Source organism: Poecile atricapillus, chromosome 5, assembly GCF_030490865.1.
Source record: "Poecile atricapillus isolate bPoeAtr1 chromosome 5, bPoeAtr1.hap1, whole genome shotgun sequence".
Classification (NCBI taxonomy): Eukaryota; Metazoa; Chordata; class Aves; order Passeriformes; family Paridae; genus Poecile; species Poecile atricapillus.
Window position 1 is genome coordinate 9,624,961 of NC_081253.1, and position 20,918 is coordinate 9,645,878.

Consider the following 20,918-nt stretch of genomic DNA (forward strand, 5'->3'; position numbering starts at 1 on the left):
ATCAGGCAAACTAATCCTTTTTAAAAATTGAACTCAGTGGAGGAAGCTTCTGGGATGAATGAACACTTGCCTGCCACTTCATTATCCCATCCTTCTGCAGAATAGTGCTTTATTCAGCAGATCACATACACTAATCATGATTTTTGTTCCTGAATGTCACCCTGTGAGGGGAGGGCAATCTGGATGGCCGTGTTAAGGTCAGAAGCTGGGCTCTGCAGTGGAATCCCCTGTGCAATCCTACCAAGTGGATGTATATGTAAGGGACCACAGTCCCCAGCTGGCTCCCTTACGTGGAGTTAATGCTGGGGAGCTGGCATGGGGGATGCTGCCTTGGTATTTCCATGTTTGAATCTCAGAGGCTCTCAGTCAGCCCTCCAGTCTTCAAGTAAATGAGATGTTTTTTCCTAAGGACAGCACTTCAGAAGCAGGTGTGAGTTTTAAACTCAAGCTGGTCTCTTGAAACTGAGCCCTAGTTCCTTATTCTGTTGCTAGTGCAGTGTCTTCTTGCCATCCTCTCTGCCTGGTAAATCTGCAGAATTAAAGAGTTTATTGTAATCTCTTTATGCTCCCAGTATGCAGAAAGAACAGGCAATGGATGTTTCTGCTTTGGGAGAAAAAAATTGATACATTTCCACTTTTTGCAGTTCTAGATCTCCCTGCCTCACACCCCTTGAGCTAGCAGACATTTAGCACATGTGCATCTGCTGATGGCAAAATAGAAAGGGGAAAGAAGTAAACCCAGTGTTTGGGTATTGCTGTGGCTAGTGGTATTGTCAGTCTTGTATTCTAGTGAGGAATGCAGTAGAAATATTTAACAGATTTGATATTTTAGTTGGGATTGTGCTGGCACATGTGGGGCTTCATCGCACAACAAAACATGCCATGTGTCTGGAATGAATTTTGCTGTTGGGAACAGAAGAGTAATGAAATTAGTCTTTGTTTCTGTGTTACCCACCAGTCTTTCTTCCCTTTTTTTTCCCTCTAGGATTATCCTTCTCTGGCACTTCTTGGGGAGAAACTTGCTGAAAACAATATCCACCTGATTTTCGCTGTTACGAAAAGTCATTACATCCTGTACAAGGTAAGTGTTGCTGAGCTGCCTGAACTTGGAGAGACTGAGGAGCCTCTTGAGGCCCTGAGGAGTGCAGGCAGCTGCAAACATGAGTGTGTGCAGTTATAAACACGTGTGTGCAGTGATATGGGTGCATGCATGTGGCCACAGGCTGCCCGGTGCAGGCAGGCAAGGCTCAGCCCTGCTAGTCCTTTCAGCAGAAAGCAGTAAAGCTGCTTAGAGCAAACAGATATATATGTGTTAGCGAGCATGTGAAGAGCTAAAATAGACTCCATGTTAATCTGGATGTTCGGACGGCTGCCAGCGTGCAGCGTGCCAGAGAGCAGAAACCTGCTCGGCCCATTCTGCAGTGACTTAATCCCATTACCTAATCATGCACAGCGTTTCTGCCCAGCTGTGTTTTTCCATCACAGAGTCCAGGGCCCTGACGTGCCACACACAATTTCAACTCTCCTGCCATTCCTGCTCTCCCCTCCAAAAGGAAAGTTGACCTAAGGCACAAAGACCAACCTGTGTCTAGAGCTGCCCTGCGGGGTTTTGCTGCTCTGCCGATGCAGGGGTGGTGTTTCAGGCGGGGTCGCTTTTGGAAACCTCTGCCGAGGCCCTCGAGGCTCAAGCAGGAACAACAAGCAGCCGTGTTGCTATGGTTGGGATGCTGCTGTTCACCCATGGGGAGAGGGAGGGCTGAGCTTGTTCTCCACCCTCTCTCCTGGGGATGCTCAGGGTTGTGAGGGAAGTCAGGACAGCTGCTCCTCCCTCCCTGCAGTGCCAGCTTTCCCGAGTGCACAGCAGCTGGGTCTTGCCCTCTCCAGCACCAGAGACAGGTATGTTTGTTCCTGTCCCATGGCCATGAGCTTTGTTTAATATTTGACATGCTTAATTAGCAATGCTTTACTTTTGAAACCTTCACATTAATGGGAGCCAAACCATATCATGTACATCTCTGGGTGATGGGGCAGTGTGGCCTATCCCTGGCATGGGGTCAGTCCCTCCCCATCCTCTGCTTTCTCCTCTGCACCTCAACATATTAATCTTTCTTCTATTATTTTTTTTTAAGAACTTTACCACTTTGATCCCTGGAACAACGGTGGAGATTTTGCACAAAGATTCCAAGAATATCATTGAGCTGATTGTCAAAGCCTACAACGTAAGTTCATTTTAATACCACAGCTGCTGAAGTGAGAAGTGCTAAGAGCTTGGCCAGCTCAGCTCCCCCTGGTGAGCTCCACCCAGCTTGGCTGCCTCCCTCCCCTGTCCTCTCCACACTGCTGGAGCTGGGATGTCCACCCTAGGAAGGGAAACAAGGTGTATGAGGAGGAAAAGAAGCATGGATACCCAAGAGAGCCTGTGGGACCGCAAATTTCACCTCATGTCTCTTATGTGCAGAATTGCCCACAAAACACAGCCCGCATCTAAAACAGATCTTTCTCAGAGCACCCTACCAGTAGGTAAAATAGATTATTTCTTTGTTACTTGATGTTCAGAGGCCTCTCAAGGATGGGAGCAGGTCCAGATAAGGTTGCATCCTTGTGTTGCCCTCTGTGCAGCCCACATTTGTTTTCAACACCCTATGAGTATCACCATGCTCTCAAAGGAGCCCTGCCTATGTGACACTGCCAGTACAGCCTGCCCTGCCACAGTGAGGAGGACAGCAAGGGACCTGGAGTTGTACTACTGACCTGATGTCGTCCATCTCCATGAAGATCAGGGGGGCAGATCAAATAGAAGCAGCTAAATTGCATGTTCATAGCATAGTTAGTGTCAACATTTGTGTTGATTTCTTCCTGAATTCTTATGGGTCAGGTCTTCATGATCCTGCAAGGATATTGCTGGGTGTTGGGTATGGAGATCTGACCCCATAACAGGTCAGCCCTCAGGTAGAGTTGCTCATGCATGGAACCTGTGGGCACAGCTTTCAATGGCTGCAAGCTCTTCTTGGTACTATGTTCATTAGTGCAGGGAGTCAAGAATTTCTTTGGAGGAGTTTACACATCCAGAATCCATGTAGGGTGGTGGTGTGCTCTGTGTGATCTGTAAAGTTCTTCTTTCCTTTCCTCCAGCTTCCTGCAGTTTAAGCAGCATTTGGTTATGCCCTTGGGAAGAGTGGTTCCCAAAGCTTCACCCTCTGAGGAAGGTGATAAACAGTTAATGCTGCTAATAAGGCCCAGGAGATACTGCTAATCAAAAGCCCAGTTGTCCCAGTCTGTCCCCTTGAGGTAGGAGTGTTTTGTGGCTGAGATGCTTGGCTGGAGAGAAAGAAATTAATATTTATTTCACATTGACTTTGCTTGTGGCCTCAGTACCATCACGTGGAAGCCTCCCTTGGCCTTGTTTTTGCAGGTGTAAGATGCATTCATGCCTCCATTTCACCACCCCTCAAGCTTTTGCAGATCAGTACAAGCTGATGAAAACCATTGGGAATCCTGTGGCTGTGCCACTGTCCTTCCTTCTCTTTGCTTGTGAGCTTTCCAGCACAGCTGGCTGGAAACCACTTGTGTGCTTAGGTCGAGGTGCCCCATGGAATGAGCTCTGTGTGACTGCTGACACTGGGGTTAGTTTCTTACCTGTTCAGCTGCGTGGTGGGTGCGGGCTGGGACCCCCGGAGTGCTGGCAGGAGCTGGTAGCTCCCGCCTGTGCCACAGTCAGCCTGAGGCTACCAGAAACCTGGCACTTGCCCAGCCCATCTCCTCTTGGTAGCTTTGTTTTTTTCCTGAAATGGCTGAGGAAGTTCTCACTGAGGGAGATGGCTGAAATTCTGTTTCCCAAATGGGAGTGAATGTTTTTGTATTCCCTGTGTAAAGGAAGGTCTGAGCCTGGAGAAATCCTTCATCTGCAGCAGGGACTGTCTTCTCCTGCGGGGTGGCAGTCGCTGATGTTCTGGGCCTGGGCTCAGTCCCTCCCTTTCAGTGTTTTGTCCACCTCTGGTTCTCTCTCATCTGCTTCCCCTCACCTATGCGCACATCAGACTTGCCCAGGGCCTATGTTACCCTCAAGATCGCTTTTCCCCGTTTCTTCATCTTCCATCTCCCTTTTCATCTGCCCAGCATGCTGTCCCCTCTCCCTCATCCCACCAGGTGTGAACAAAAGAGATCAGACTGCTTTGTCCCTGCCCTTCCCCCAAATCTCAACATACCTGGGAATTGGAAGCTCATGGGAGGCTGTGCCCAGACACAGGGCTGGATTTGGACTGATGAGAGCAAATGGGATGCTGGTTTAAGAAGCACTTTCCTGAACCAAATCCAGGCAGGTTGTGGGAGTGTTTCTTGTTGCAAGCAAGAGTGTTTCTTGTTGTAGCCCTGCATGGTGTGGTGGCTGTGGTGTTGTGAGAAGACACTGGTGTGTAACAGTGCCAAGGGGCTGATAGTGATGGCACTGCATTTAGGGTAACAGCACGACTCTGTAGAGCTAATAAGAGGACTTGGCATCTGTGTAGGAACGTAGGATGAGCTTGTGCAAGGTGACACTGAGGCCTGGCCTGGTGTCCTGTTTTCTGCCATGTTACTGATGGGATGCTCTGGGAGAGAAGACAGGGGAGCACACCAGTGTAGCAGCTGATTTCTACAGGATGGTTTGGGGTGGAGCAGTATCCATGGATTAATTGGCAATTGGTGCACGCAGCGTTCAGCCCACGGGCAGTGCATGTTCTGTATGCTCCCGGTTGCTGCCCCATGAAAGGTTTCTCTACAGTGGAGAGATGGGAAATTATTCCTTTCTTTCCTCAAGGACTGTTTAGATTTACCTGGCAAAAACTCATTTATTTCCTGCACATTTCTAGAAGCATTGGCTCTTTGCAGGCATGTGAACCCTGCTTTTGTCATCACATGTGGGGTCTGAATTAGCATTTTCCTTAATCTGGCCTCTTTGGTGAGGGCTGGGGACAAGGGGAAGAGGGATGGAGCTGCAATCTGGCTTTGGATAATAAGCATATTTGTACAAAAAGCTCCAATTTGAAAAACTTTGTTGTTTTTGGACACCACTGGTATAAAAATCAGTTCCAGCCATTGGAAGAATTAAACAAAACAATGTCATTCTGAATTAATATTTATAAACTTCATTTTGTTGTGACTTAAAAAGTCTGTGTATGCAGCAGGGCAGAGAGTTGAGAATCAGAAGAAAGGGGTAGAAGCACACCAAAACCTCACAAATGGAAAATGCTCTTCACTTTGAAAAGTTTTACAAAGAAAGAGATTTTTCATTAATTTTTTCCCATGGTGCTGTTTCCAGCTTACACTTATGAAAGGGTTCTTTTTGTTCAGCTTTTCCTTCTAAGTGGGAGAAGACATTTTTCTGACCAGTTGGGTAAAATGAAGAAAGCAGGACAGAGTTAGTGCAGTTTCATGTCCTCTCTGTGCTGCACAACAGGCATTGTAGCACAGCTGCCAGTGGAGAGGCAGGCTTTGCACTTTGCTCAGGAGCTGGTTTATGGGGAGGAGAAGGCGCAGTGTGCACAGAAAGCTGTGACCTCCAGAGATATTCTGTTGTGGTCAAGAAGATTTTCTTCTTTTTCTTGTGCATTCATGTATTTCTGGTACTGGCTGCAGTATCCATTACACCTGTCCTAGAGGTCATAAGCCACCTGCAGGGGTGGTAGGCTGCTCCCTGTGAATCTAGTTGTGATCATCAGAATTCTTCTGGCCTGGTTCAGTCAAACTCAAATGTCAATGTGTGTGCAGGGGTGATTTCTTTCATATAGGTGCAGAGATGTCCTACCCACCCTCTGGAAACACCAGGAGAAGAGACTAAAGGAGAAGAAACCTTTCTGTCTTTGGGAGTTTGATGGTTTGCTTTCCCATTGTGTTTCCAGAGTATTCGATCCAAGGTGGAGCTCACAGTCTGGGACAGCCCTGAGGACATTGGCTTGAGCTTCACTGCCACATGCCAGGATGGGCTGTCCTATCCTGGGCTCAGGAAGTGTGGGGATCTCAAAATCGGAGATACGGTGAGTCTGCTTTCAATCTCTTCCCTGGAGAGGCTGTTTCACCCGCTTCCCTTGGTTGATGAGTGGTCCTGGGCAATAAAACACAGTTTTGTCCATTTTTTCCCTGCTTTCCTCAGGATGATACAGAAACCCACAGAGTGACTCTGCTAGAAGCAGTTCTGGGGTGGTGCAGGTCAGTCCAAGGTGAGCTGTGAGGAAAGGGGGAATACAGGCATCTTGTCTATGGTAGTGAACTAAAGGTCCTGATCATGCAGCAGGATGCAATAGTCAAAAATGGGCTTTTTTCCCTTAATCACATATTCACATCACACTCTGACCTGTGAAATTCCATGGGCAGCTCTCCTGTGCTCAGTTCCTAGGTTATTGAATGGCAGCACAGACTGAAATAAATGTTAACATGGCATAATCCATCCTGTGCTTTTTAAAAAGCAGTGAAGCTAAGCTTTGCTTGTTTAAATTGAGTATTGATGCAGATAAATGAGTTGCTGGGCTGCAGGGCTAGGGCAGGAAGGCTCGGGTCAGTGGGGAACCGCCTCCCTTTCTTCAGACTTTTGCTGTCTGAGGCCATGGGTGTGGGCTCGTTAGCAGCCTGATTGCCTTATTTGAGAAGAGTGGCTTTGCAAACATTCCAGAGCTCTCAGTGCTCTGGCATATAAATATTGTTTGAAAGAGTCAACAGTGGCTGGAGTTTTACCCCACCAAATAAGGATCATGTGAGGTGTTAAACAGAGAGGTGGCCTTGCTTTTTAAACTGAATTTCCTGGCTCATGTATAGGTGGGTAAAAACAATACCTGTAGCTCCTTGTTCCTACAGCAAAACTTGAACCCCCAAGGAAGCAGAGTCAATCTGGTGGTTGATCCTGGGCTCCCAGCTCTGGCAGGAGCATTGTTCCAGCTGGTGCAGCTTGTGCTATTAAGGGTCTGGTGTGAGTGCAGGAGGGACCTGGCACTGTCACCGCTCCATTTTTGGGGCACCCTAAGTGTCGAGGTGCCTGCACAGGCAGAGATGCCACAGGATTGTGGGGTCGTGTACCTCCACCCTCTCTTTTCAACTGCTTTCTGCCCCATTGCTTCCACGTGTCTTGAGATTTGACTCCTGCTAAGAAAGTTTCCCCAAAGAGGATAATGCTGGCACTGGACCCTAATCTGCCAGGGTTTAGTCCTGGGGCTGTGGGTGTCAGCGGGTGAAAGGGAGCAGGATTACCCTGATCTCCTTAGCTTGCTTTCTGATCTCCTCCTCTGTAATTTGAGCTTCTATCCTAATTGCTTCAGGCCTTGGGAATGGGAGGGGGTCAAGGGAGGTTTCCTGGGGGTGCAGCTCTCCTGTCAGGGGTGGCTGCTGTGTCTTCGTTGGCACATCGCCCCTTGACCTGTGGGACAGTGAAGTCACTGAGAGCTTAAGGTGACCCCCAAACGTCCCCAGAGAGAAAGCATTCCTTCCTGCAGCCTAGGAAGGGGTCTCATTTCCTTGGAATAAGGTTAATCCTCCTTGCTAACTGGCAGCTCTGGGCAGTGCTGGCCAGCCCTAACAAAGAGCAGGATTAAATCGGGGGCCAAGCAAGCAACCAAAGTATGGTCTTGGTTTTCTCAAAGAGAAAATCCCTGACACTGGATTGTAGCAACATAAAACAAGTAGAGGTGTGATGTATAACCATTTAATGATGTGTACAACCCTTCTGAAGTCAGGCTTGATAGAAGCATCCATTAAAAATGGCCTGTGAGCAGCATGCCAAAAGCTTGGGACTGTGGGGCTGATACACATTTCCACATGCAAATCAGGAGTTCCATAAAACCTTTTAAATCCATGATCTTATAGGCACGTTGGGTTCTTTGCTCTGCTGGTTAGATCTTTGATAGTGCTTGTTTTGAGAGAGTTTAGTATATTTAATGGCATGAAAACTGGGCTATTTGCTAGAGTTTTGCTCCGTTTATTTCATGGGAATAGGCAGGTTCCTTCCCACTGCACAGAAACCAGTGGTGCCTGATGGGGAAAATTGCTGTGAATGGCTGACAGAGAGTTTTAAAATGCTTTCGATGCCCAGCCCCTCATGGGACTGGCGGGTATTGGTGCATTGAGCTGCAGGTGCCCTGCTGGATGCGCAACTGTCTGGGGCTTTTCCTCACACCTGGGAATGAAGCTCTGCCGTGCTGAGCTGGGCCCCGTTCCCTGCAATTGCTCCGTGGATTTTCCCCGTTCGCTCTTCTCTGCTGGGGAACACAGCTGACAGCTGCTTTGGGGCCGTGCCTGTTACCTTACATCTCCCCGCAGGTTTCCTTCGAGGTGGCCGTGGAGGCGCGGAGCTGCCCTGCCGAGGACACGGCCCACACGTTCACCATCAAGCCGGCCGGCTTTCGGGACACGCTGGAGGTGGCCGTGACCTACAGCTGCCTGTGCGGCTGCACGGGCCGCGCCGCTCCGGCCAGCGGCAAATGCAGCGGCAACGGGACCTACGCCTGCGGGCTGTGCCAGTGCGAGCCCGGCTACCTGGGGGCCCGCTGCGAGTGCGAGGAGGGGGCCAGCGGGGACCTGCACCATGGCCTGTGCCGCGAGGCCGAGGGCAAGCCCCTGTGCAGCGGCAGAGGGGAGTGCAGCTGCAACCAGTGCCTCTGCTACGAGAGCGAGTTCGGCAACATCTACGGGCCCTTCTGCGAGTGCGACGACTTCTCCTGCGCCAGGTACAAGGGAGTCCTCTGCTCAGGTAGGAGCCTTTCCTCCCTCGCGGCCTCCGTGTCGTAGCAGTGCAAAAACTGCCCCAAAATGGGGAAGGTTGCTGGGCTGGAGTGTGTGGGGAATCTGCTCTGTTGCTGGAGGAGTCTGTGCTCCATTTCTTTTCCTCATGGGAAAAAGAGGGAGAGGTTTAAATGCTTCCACAGTTAAGAGAAAAAATTGCATTATCTTCATCAGAACTGGGTTTTGAGCATTGGAGTCAAAGGCTCCTTCCCTGCAGGCGTGTCTGCTGCCTGGGTCCCGCAGAGATGAGCAGAGTCTTGGCTTTGGTGGTGTTAATTCGATGTAACTATGCACATCTCTTGCACGCTGATGTATTTCCTTAGGAAAGTGTAAACCAGCAGAGGCTTGAATTCTCTGAGGCTTTTTTGGTGTTTTCATAGGTTGGTTTTTCCTATGTGTGCCATCCTTCCCTGCCTAGGCAGAAACAATCTTCTTTTAAAGATGAAGTATTTGGCGTAATCCCCTGGTGCATCGCAGGTGAAAGGAAAGATTGTGTTTCAGGCTGTTACTTATTAGAGAAAATCCATTTTAAAGATTCCTAGAGCTGTTTTTTGTATGGATTTTTCTCCCACTGGGAAAACAAGTCATTCAGTGGGAAAGCTGTAACCAGGCAGCTTTGCTTAAACAAAGGTAGAAGAGTTATTTAGCTGTGTTTGCTAAAATGGTTTTAAAACCCCATCAGTCCAAGGTCAAATAATTTACCTTGAACATAATTGCCTGGATTAGCCCTCAGACAAAATTCCCTCAGTTGGATCAGGGCAAAGGGTTGTTCTTTAAAATTTGCCTGCTTTCAAGCAAGTGAAATATTTCTGTAGCTAAAAACCTTGGACAAAAATTCCAAACAAGTGTAAGCTTGGAAAAAATAGCTACTTTATATATTTTCTCCAGGGAAGTGGTGTTTTTTTCCACTGCTGTTTATCTTACCCTGCATATTTCAGAGTGGGGCATTAAAGCTTTGGTTGCAATTTTCTGGCTGTTTGAGGCAGTTGTGTTGTTAGGTGGAAAGAGGATGTTTGTGTTAATTTTCCTGTAGCCTGGCTAGTGGTTTTGTCACTGCTGAAGATGAGGCAGACAATGCTCTGGGTTTGGAATTGCCCTGGAGATCCCTGCTGCAGAGCAGTGGGAAAGGCCGGTTCCACCCTGGCAGTGACTGCCCGGACTGGGGAGGTCTGTGGGGCTCTCCCTGCTGGTGCATGAGTGGAAAGATGGGGGAACAAGCAGGAGAAAGGTGTTTGAAAGTAGATGGGGGGAAAAATTAACCTCAGCAGTGAGGTAATTAGGAGCACTGCTGCCTGGAAGCTCTCCAGAAGACCAATTGCTTTGATAGCATCATCCCACCCAAAAAGCAAGCAGGGCAGCAATGCTATAAAGTGAGGTTGTGAGTTACTGCTGTAGCAGTTGCTACAAGGGAAGGACACTCCTCTGCTCAAATTTCCTTTTCAGCAGGAGGGCCAGAGCTCTGCAGGAAAGCAAGTTATGTATCTTCTGCTGCAGCTTCTTGCTTCGGTCCCTCTGGGGATGTCTGGTGCTGGGAAGAGCAGCATAGCTGGTTTGGGACTTGCTGAAGTTTTTTAAAGTAATTTAAAAGTCCTTTTTATAGTTATGAAAGAAAACAAAGGGTGGGCTGAGGCCAAGCAAGCTCTTTGCTCGAGGGATGCGATGGAGTCTGGCATGGCTGCGTGAGGTGGTTTGTTGGCTTTTTTCTTTTCCATAAATTCCAGCACTCGTGGTGCTAAATCTGAGTTGTAGCAAGTACTGTGCCAGTGAAATAACATTTTGAGGTGATTTTGTCAGGCCAAGAGTCTTCGGATTTATCAGCCCCCCACAAGCTTGCATGGCAGGGCTATGCCCAAAGCTGTGTTTAGTTCAACACTGAACATCTGTCCACCAGCATATGTAGTAGACTTGGCCAGAAGAGTTTGGGTGATGTCTTGGGAGCAGGTTGATTCCCAGGGCAGTTGGTACAGTGGCTGGTTGCTGTTTTTGTTCCTGCTAGGGGGTGAAGGGACACCCTGCTCTCACTCTGTCTTTTCCTGGGCATCCTGTCTGTCCCTGACAGGCTCTGTCATCCCTGTGCCTATCACTCTCTGAGGGAGTTCAGGGGGAGACCAACAGGTTTTAGCTAATGCACAAACCAAAAAAGTAGCATGTAGGGGGCTGTCATTTTGCTGCAGGTTATTGTCTTGTCCTTGCTTGGGAGTTTCTTGGCTTGGACCCATGAGGGAAGCTCATCACTGCTGTCAAGGGTTTTTTTATACCTTTTGAATCCTCTGGTTGCATAGGAGGCAGTCACTGCCTCTCAGTGCATTTCTGATGACTGACTGTACTTTGAACAGTGGAATCCAGCCTCAGGTTTAGCACACAGGCTGTGGTGTCCCCCATCAAAATGCATTTACACCTGCCCCAGCTGTTGAACAAGATGATGCCATGAACCTCAGGGTGGCATCTTGGACAGAGCTGGTGAGAAAACAGCCAGTCTAACTCAAGCTGAGGTTTTGGGGGGCACCAGGAGGAGAGCTGAGAAGTAAAACTCAGGCAAACTGCTTTGCACCTACATGGCTGTGGTTTATGGCATGGCTCAGCTCAGAGGTCCCATGAGCCCACCACCAACCAGTGCGGGTATTTCTTCCTTGTACGAACTGTAGTAAAGCTGTCCCCACTGAGTCACTGCCATGGCACAGGGATGGGTGGAATTTATGCTCAGGCACCCTGTATTCCCAGTGAAAGCCAAGTGGGGTTGAAATACTCTGAAATGAACTTGTTTCTTGTCTCTTGACATTTGGTCCTTTGGCTAGGAAAAAAAGTTTGAAATTCCTGGGTCTGTTTATAAATGTTGGAGCCTCATTTTGTCAGCATTTGAGAGGAGAGTTGCCTTCATCTGCACCTGCATACAGTGCTGCCTATGGCTCCAGCCCTTTTGTAGTCCCCATCATGAAGTGGAGAAGCAGATTTTAGATGAGAAAGAATCTAAAGAGTCAGCAAGAATTTCATTTCTGTTAGTGGGAGGTTTAATGTGCCTCCTGCATTGGTGAGGCAGGTGGGAAAATGGAGTAATTTATAATGTGGAGTAAATGTTAATTCAAATTGAATCCAACTCAGAATCAGTGTCACTTGGCCACTAATAAGTGGCATTTGTTCTGCTGCTCCCCAAGTCCAGTTAACAGCTCCAGAGTAGCTGTTTCAAACCATTAATCCAGCTTCTGGAGGGGCCATAGGGGGTGGGTTGCACAAGTATTCTGTTCTTCCAAAAGAAATTTGGCTGGATTATCTGCAGCACTGTGCTCTGATACAGCAGGCAGAGGCTTCCCAAACTCTCAAATGCTTTACTCCCAGTTTTTCTTTGGGTGGAGAGGTTGTCTTTTTGCATTGAGGTCTTTGGCACGTCACTCTGCTCTGAAATGTGGGTGGCTGTGGGAGAGGGGCAGAAAGCCCTCCTGCCTGCAGCTGGGTTGGGGAAGGGGCAGCTGGCTGCACAACCCACAGGCTTTTGAACTCCTTGGCTGCCTGCCAGGCAGTTTGACAAAGGAGGAAACATCTCTGCCCTAATTGCATTCCTGAAGGTCCCATAAAACTAGGTGGCAGGAGGGGGGAGAGGCCCCAGCAAGGGCATCACACATTTGCCTCTAATGAAGAAAGACTGGCTTGTTGGAGGCCAAGCTTCATTAGCTTCAGTTGCTCCAGACCTATTTTTTCTTGGATGGGGGGGACACAGAGTAATATGGCATCATATGGGTCTCTAAAGAAATATCTCCTTGCCTACCACTACTGTTCCCCAGCTCCTTGTGTGAGTGTCATTTGTGCTCTGCAGCCCAGGACTCTGGTTGTGCACATGCACATCACTAATTAGAGAAGAACACTCGTCATGCTGCAGCCATTCCTCCCCCTAAAACACAAAAGATCTCATCCCAAAAATCCATACTGCCTGAGCAAAACGGCAGCTACTGATGGAGGTCCAGCTTTGAGGAATCAGGTCTTGTGGTTTCTCTTCTTCATTTTTTTTAGCATTGGACAGTAAGTCAGATTTATAAACAGTTTCACACCTGTAAATGAAGCCCTTCAACGTCTCTCTAGCTTGTAAACAGCTGTGAGCATCTGAACTGGTTAAGGTGACAGCACAATGGGGATGCCTTGGAGCACAGGAGCTGCTCTGGCCTCCCTTACCAGCACAGGGCTTCCAGTGACACAGAAAACTCAGGTCAGCAATAAAGCATCAGGTGTCAAACCTGCAAGTACATGCAAGTGCCAGAATCACTTCTGAGATGGGATATGGGAAGAGACAGCTCATTGAAAATTTGGGGTTTATTTTGCAGAGAATAACCAAACTGATGTATGATGCAACTTCAGCTGCCCTGCAGAAACCACTTCAAAAACTGCTGAGTTCATACAAGTCCTCAGTATTTACTTCTGAATGCTTCCTCTCTTGGTTGTAGTAAATGGGGAAGCTCAGGGAAGTTTTAGCCTCTACTAAGGCCCAGGGAGATAAGGCTTTTTTGTTTTGTATTGTTTTGTTTTAACACAGCCTCAAATTAGAAACCTCACTCATGCTTTTGCAATTTGTTTTCACTGACCCTGTCCATAATGCATTTAACAGCCAGTGGGATAATGGCTCAGTGCCAGTGTCCCAGTTTCTGGTCCTGCATTAGAGCCCCATGCTTTGAGAGTAGCACTTGGGTTTGATTCCTCTGCTGGTATTTGGGGATTTGGATGAGATCTGTTACTATACAAATCACTGTGCCCATGGACACATTGTCTGGAATTAGACTTTCTTCCACAAATACTTTTGTAGTTATTATTTACCTACACCCAGTGTCCTGGGTGGTAATAGTAACTGCCTCTTGGATGGAGGATGTTGGTGTGCATCTGAAAGCTCAGATGTGAGAATAAAGGTGATCCACATCTTTCAGACACACAACAGCATTTTATTTTTGGTCCTAATTCTCTTCATTCCTAATGCCTAAACTTTTACTAGAAGCCACTGTTAAGAAATAAATGGGTAGTATTTGATTTATTAACCTCTGAGGTGCAGGTGATGTGTTTTGGGGAGGAAGGAGAGCTTCTTTTGTGCCCACTGTCTGTGGCTGTGCTGAGGGTGGGGTGGCTTTTGAAAAGTGTACCCCTGCCAGAAGGGAAGAGGGTGGCCTGTGGCAGAAAGAAGAGAGGGAACAGAGCCTAAACCACATCTGCAATTTTTCCTTTTAAGTCACGTCAAGTCTTGTTATCTGTAGGTTTTTCTGAGCACTGCCTAGTAAAAGAGAACCTGAAGGGGAGAGACAAAAGGACCGTATAAATATGGAAGTTAAAAATAATCCTTTGGCTATTGTTAAGTGCTAGTGCAGCTGTGAGCCAGGCAGCTGCAGGGAGATGCAGCTCCATCTCTGGGGCGGCTGCCCCGCAGGTCAATCCCGCTCTGCTTCCCATGTGGGAGGAGGATGGGGAGCGCACATCTACCAGCACATTTGAGGCTTATTTTGGTGACAGAGGATGCAGTCAGCTCGGGTCACTGTGCTGTAACCTCACAGTACCAGTTGCTTTGTGAGTAGTCCCAGTCATTAGCAGCAGGTTGGGGGCTCAGGGGTCGGTGGCTGCAGGTGCTGTCAGGGTGCAGGGCATGGGAGGGTGCTTTGGGGTGAGCAGAACCAAGTAAAGTCCTCTGAAACAAAACCTGTGTCATTCGGGTGTTGTAGCACTGTGACTGCCCCTTTCCCCACCCAAGAGCAGGGTAGGAGACAGGGAGCTGAAGACAAGTCTGGGCTGGAAGACACAGCAGTCTGTGTATATTGTCACACTGTGTGGGGCACAGGGTGCCCATGGCTCCTTGGCAGCTCACAAACCTGGTTTCAGGCACCCTGAGGTCTCTTGCCTACAGTGCCACTTGTGGAGCCCAGGGGACCTTATGCCCAGAACAGACAAGGAGATGGCACTGCTGTACCATCTCTCTTTTATAGTGTGGTCAAAACTCAGTCAGACTGCATGTTTATCTTCAAGCTTCCTAAAGACCTTTCTCCTTGGTGCATTACCATTTGGCTCTTCCTTTTATCACCTGCAGGAGCTGCTCTGTCCTGAGAGGTCTGTGTGCCAGAGAATAAATGGATAAAACAAAACAATCCCCTGAATAAGAAGGAAAAACAAACCTCTGACTTGCTGAGTCCCATAGCTGTGAGGAGCTGAGGCCAGAGCACATGTCCCTGGTGTCACTACTGGGTGGGCATCCCCTCTCCAGCTTACATCCCTCCTGCACCTGTGAAACAGTTCCAGTAAGAATAGACTACAAATATTCAGTAAGAAACAAATTAAATGGGGCATCTCTGCTGTCCTGTTCCTTTTCTGGGGTTAAACTGCAAAGCTGTTCTACTGACAGACATCATGTGGATTGCTGTAACGAAATGGAACGTTTAGATCAGCTTCATTTATTCCAATCCAGTGGGTCAGCCTAAAAAAACTTGTAAGGACCAGGTCAGCAGGAGCAGGCAGGGCTGAGGACTGTGGTAGGGAAGAGCAGTCAGCTGAATCCACCTTTATCCTGCCCAGAGTGATGCCACTCTTGCTGCGTTTACAAGCTCCCTGCAGATGCTGTTTGGCTGTGTGTTCAGTGTCATTTGGCTGCACGATATCTAAGTCTCAAATCAAGAAAAAGGCCTTTTTAAAAATAAATAAATAAATAAATAAAAGTGTTTCTATAAACCAGATCTTTTCTGAGCCCAGCTGTTGAACTGTTGGTATTCCTGCATTCCTGCTTGCCCTCCTGCAGAGCATGAGGCTGCCTTGCTTTTGCAACATTTTGGAGCAGCAGAACATGATTACTCAAGCAGTGATTTACAAAACATTTCCACAGGTGAGGAAGGAACTGTGGACGTGCCTGCTGCTGCTGACACATGTGGGATGTTGGCTTTTAGGCCTTGTTCTGGCAAGGTGTCGGAGCACTGGGGTCATCCTGGGCTGCTTCCTGTGGTGCCTTGGGTCTGGCCATGCTTTGCCAGACAGCAGTGAGCTCTGAGAGCAACACTTGAAACCTCTCAGCCTTTAGTGTGGAGTGTCATTGAGAAAGTCTGCTCTTCACACAGTGTGAAGAGGAGCAGAAGCTGCAGGGACATGTCTGGGACACACTTACCTCACACTGTAGACAGCCTGCAGTGCTCTGTGCTTGCATCATGTGCTTGCTGTGCCAGGGTGGGCACCTTCTGTGCAAGGAAGGTTTATTTGAGGGCAGGGACACCCAGCCCTGAGCTCACAGATGATTTGAAAGGCTGTAGAGAGATTCCACCCTTGAGTTGTGCGAGTGGCTGGCTGGCAGTAGCATTCCACTGTAGCAGTGTTTTGTTTTAACTTGTAGGCAAAGGGTTCCTGAGCATTAGCCAGGACCAAAATCAGCAGGGTGTCCCATGGTGTTCTGGGTGTCCCATGGTGTCCTGGCTTATCTCCAGGAGCTGTGGCTTATAGTCCCAATGCAGAGAGGGGTTGAGAACCACATGGGAGGTGTTTGCACTCCAAATGTCATCTTCATGAAGCCTGGCACACAGATCCTCAGTGGCCTTTTGGAGGAGCATGGGGCTGACTCAGTGCATGTATTTAGTCACATCTCCAGTCTTTGGCTGGCTCCTGAAACTGCTTCCTCCCAGGGCATCCTTTCCATCCTTCCCCAATCTTTCTCTTCTTCCTCTCCAAGTTTATTTTTTCCCCTTTAACCTGGTTTCTCTTCTGTTTTCAGTTTAATACTGAGTCATGTGCCACTCTCCTCCAAGGGTGTGTGCCTCCCCATCCTGCTCCCTGTCTTTTCAAAAGGCTGAAGATCCCAGAGTTCAAATGGCCTCTGGGTTGAGACAAACAGCATGGGGTGACCCTTGTCTACTGGCTGTGACCTGTGAAAGCATGGCCAGTGCTGTAGCTGCAATGTAAAAATGCCTGGTCCCCCCTCTAATTGCACTGCTAACAGCCCCCGTGCTGTGCTTCAGGTCAGAGGTGGCTGCAGGTCAGTGCAGGTGGATGGTTCTTAGCTAGAATGCTCTGTGCTCCATCAAAAAACTCCTCTAGATTTCTTTCATAGCAACTGAATGCAGTATTTGCTATTACACCACCAGACATTAGCATTGCACCGTTGCCTGTTAAATATAATTGATTATTGCAGAGTTGGACTCTGCCAATCAATCATCAAATGATGATTCCATTCCATCAGTGCTGTGCTTATTCCTTTTGTTCCTTGGTGTTCCGGGCAGCAGGCATACCCTGCCTGTCCCACCTTGCTCACACCAAGGGTTTGTGTTGGCTTTTCACTGAAACACAACTGAGCTGGAGATCTCTCCCCAGTGTATGGAGTTCTGCTCTCCCAGAGTCTCTATTCCTGGCACGAAAGGGCAAAGCTGCCCTTTTTTACCCCTCCTTTCTGCCTGCCCAGGCTCTTATTGCTGTCCAAGCCTTGCCGCTCCCCCCAGATCTGGCAGCAGCTCCTTGAGGGCCAACCCGCACAGAGAGCTGCTGTTCCTGCCTCTTTTCACTGCAGTTTCTCCTTGTCCCTGAGCGGACCTTTAGCAAGTGTTAATGCATGCTAATGAAGCATTAAATGCCCGGGCAGAATTAAAGAATACAGGAGTGACGTCTTTGACATCTTCAAGGGAACCAGAGCTCCATCCTTGGGGCACTGCTCTTAAAGTGGCACACCATGGGAGCTTCATGCACATACCCAAACCCCTTGTCCTTTGCAGCTGCCCCCTGCCAGGGCAAAAAACCCCAAAGTTCCAAAAAATACCCTGCCAAGGTGAACTCAGAAAATAAGGTTTAGGTGGTCATAGAACAAGCTGGCTTTAAATGCTCTACTGGCCAGCATCTTGTGAGTTTGGTGTCTGAATTTGGTCTCTCTGGTGAAAGTTATTGACAGAAATGCACATTTGGAAATGAATGTTGTATTTGGGGTTTTAAGGCAGGTGAAAGCCTCAGACCAGCAGGTGAGTGGAATTCTGGGTCTCTGCATTTCTTGACATGCACTGGCAACCTGTGAATTTTGCTCAGTTTCATTTAAAAAATTGAGCTTAAGTAATTAATCTGAAAGGGAAGTGCAGCACATGCTGTTGTGTTCATTCTTTCTCCTTTTTTTTTTTTCTCCTTTGTCTTATTTTGAGTGGTATTCTGACTTTTTTCAGGTACTTTTTAAAGGGAGATATCTGTAATAAAACCATGGACCTTTGGTGAACTTGCACCAAATAATGTGTTTACATCCAAACGCAGAACTAGGCAAGGCTCCTATGGCACTGCATTTTGCAGAGAAGAATCCCTCTCTACTCCACAGCCCACTCCTCTCAACAAGGTCCAGCTGAAAGGACATTCAACCCACTTGTGTTTCAGCAGGATGTTAAGGAATTAAACTGCTTTTTATTTGAAGGATGGACCTGAACCATACAATTTGACCCTGGAGTTCAGAATTTGGGATCATGGAGCTTTGTTTTTGGAGACAAGTTTTATTTTAAGAACATCTCTGGAGGTTTTTTGGGTGGTAGGAGCTGATAGGAGTCAGCTCAGGCATCAGAGTGGGAGGATGAAGCTTATCCTTCCTGGAGGCATCCTGTGTTGATGGAAGGATTGCAACACTATGGCTTTCCTCAAGCCCTTTCTGTGCCTGTCAGCAACTGCATGGTTGCCACATGTCCCCTCATGTTTCCAAATTTTCCAGAGCCTTCATGGTGACTACAGCTGAAGTGCAGAGTTGTACAAGCAGATCTAAGCAGAGGCAGGCCAGGAATTGTGTAAGTGGGGGAGAAGCTCCTGGCTCTGGACCTGTGGGTTTTGGTGGTAGCTGGGCAGGATTGGGAGTGCCAAGCAGAGAATGGGGTTTTTGTCAAGCAGTTTATTTGTCAGGCTTTTTGGGCAGAAAGAAAACAAATGGAGAGATCTGCATTCAGGGAGGTTTCATCTGTGAGCAAGGCTATGAGGGGCTGGAGAGAGGAGCACTGCTGTGGGAGAGGTGTTGCTGTGAACCATGGGAGACCAATGAACACCTGCATGTGAACAAATGGAGGTTGATAGGAAGGGACAGTGGCCCTTCTTGAGTTAGAGGTTTGGAGGGAGACACAGTAGGGGCAAAAACCCCAGAGGATTCACACACACCACCCCCTTCTGATCTGGCTTAAGGAATAGTATGAATTGTTGGCAGTTCTTGCAGTGCCTCTCATGTCAGGTTCTTAAGGGGTGACAAAGCCAAGGATGAGCACGTGCCCAGAGTGGTGGGATGGTGTTTGGGCCCATGGCTCAAAGGAAACCAGCACATCCATTCCAGCTGTCCCCACTCGGGATGAAGCTCTGTGCCTCTGGGAGGATCTGGCAGCAGACCTTGCTCCATAGCTCTCCCTGCATCAGTAACAGAGTTGGCAGCAGGACCTGAAAGTTCCAATTCCCAACTCTGGGTCTCCATCTAAAAGGCAGCATGTAGCAGGCTTGGCTGAGGAGTAATTTGAGTAGAAGTCAAGGATCTGTGGAGTGCTGAGCTTACTTGGGGGGGAAAAAAAAAGGGAAGGCTTTATTTTAAGAAATGCAGCTTAAGATCTCTTTCAGGAAATGACTTCTCACTGCCCATTTTGGCTTTCTGATGGATCATCAGCTGTATCTTGTGGTTGCGTTTCAGCTTCAGTTCCATTTCTTTAGCAGAGAGAAGGAAAATGAGGAAAGGCTGGCCAGGGCTGCCACAGGAAATCCGCCTGCCCCGGATAGCTTTCAGCTGCCTTCGTGAAACAGCAGTTTCCAAAACCATGTTTTCCTTGCCCAGTTCTCACTGAACCCAGAAATTCCCAAGTGAGTGAGAAACTGGAGTGCTGTGGGGGGTGTTTGTAATGGCAGTGCTGCACTGTGGGGGATGCTGGCAGTAATGTCCAGCTGGTGATGGCACTTGCGGTACCCATGGCTGAATTAGCAGCTTGAGCCCACATTTCTTCCTTCACCTTTGGTTTCATTAGTCTGCATCTTCAGTGCCGTTCTGGGACTGAAATTTTGGTTAAACCCATATGCTTCAGGATATAAATATCCATTGCAATGGGAAGATGTACAGATCCATGGTGTCTGGTGTAAATGACATTCAGAAAAGCTCAATTTACTTCTTACTAACCTCTTAGCATTTGTTTTGCTGCTTCAGTATTGCATTGTGAATAAATAAGTATGGTCAAGCTCTGTCCTGGTGTGAGTGGAGGCAGTCAGATGAATTTCAGATTACACAGAGACCTTGGACCCCTGACATTTTTCTGTCTGTGCTTCTGTAGTAGCCTCCTTAGCACCAGGAGGTTGTTATGCTCAGTGGGCTCCAGGGGTTGGGAATGCTGCTGCCAACATCGCCACCCTTGTTTTCCCTGCTGGACTGGCATGACCCAGGGGGTGGATCCTAAACCCATCCCCGCTGTTTAAAATTTCTGGAGCTCTCCCCAGGTCCCTGTGGGTGCCGACCATCTGGCAGTGCTGTGGGCCTGAGCTGTGCCATGGGCAGGCTGCCTGGCCAGGCCTTACCTGGCCTCTTGATGTGCAGCACCAGCTGCTTTGAGCCTGGAAAGAAATTACTAAGGAAGTTGATGATTTATTTGCCTAATCAGGCTGTGTCTTAACCTAGCCCTTTCCCAAATGAAAAGCCCTATGTTTTCTAAGTGTTCCAAGCCTTTTCTGCTGCCCTTCTTCCTCCCACTCAAAATGTGCTGTTCACAGAGCCTCTCCCCCAGACATCAAGCACTTTTGCTGAGAGGTTGTTTGGTCTGGTGCTCAAACTGGTGCTCAAGCAGTGCCCTATGTCAGTAGGGCTTGACTTCTCTCATGAGCAGATATTTTTGATCCATGGTTGTGGACCCCTTCTGCACTGGGGCTCTCTGGGTGACGGGCACAGCAGCCAGGGCTTGTTAAAGGGATGACACTGGAGAATCTGGAAATTGCTTGCCATAACTTATTTATCTTCGTTGTTTTTCCTGTGGGTTTTTTTTCTGTTTCAGACTAGTTGTTCAAATAACCAAAAATGACAAAAGCACAGCCTTTTGGAGATTCTGACCCAGAATCTGGATGTGCGCACAAAGGCACAAAAATAAGTGGCTTGATTTAATGGGAACAAAATATGGTATGATCTTTCTCCTCCTGAATTTTCAGAAACCACTAAACTGGCTTAAAAATCATGACTTGTTTTTCTTGTGTGTTAGGCACATCAGTTTAATGTTCTAGAAGATGGG

The 20,918-nt window shown here is 48.1% G+C and overlaps 1 protein-coding gene across 1 annotated transcript in view; it reads left to right on the forward strand.

Moving 5' to 3' along the window:
• ITGB5 (integrin subunit beta 5) overlaps positions 1 to 20,918 on the forward strand; it is a 57,742-nt gene that overhangs the window by 26,269 nt on the left and 10,555 nt on the right. The window contains exons 7-10 of the mRNA XM_058840155.1: positions 986 to 1,081; positions 2,130 to 2,219; positions 5,877 to 6,011; positions 8,281 to 8,710. Of these exons, the coding sequence (XP_058696138.1) occupies positions 986 to 1,081; positions 2,130 to 2,219; positions 5,877 to 6,011; positions 8,281 to 8,710 (751 nt within the window). The remainder of the gene's footprint in view (positions 1 to 985; positions 1,082 to 2,129; positions 2,220 to 5,876; positions 6,012 to 8,280; positions 8,711 to 20,918) is intronic.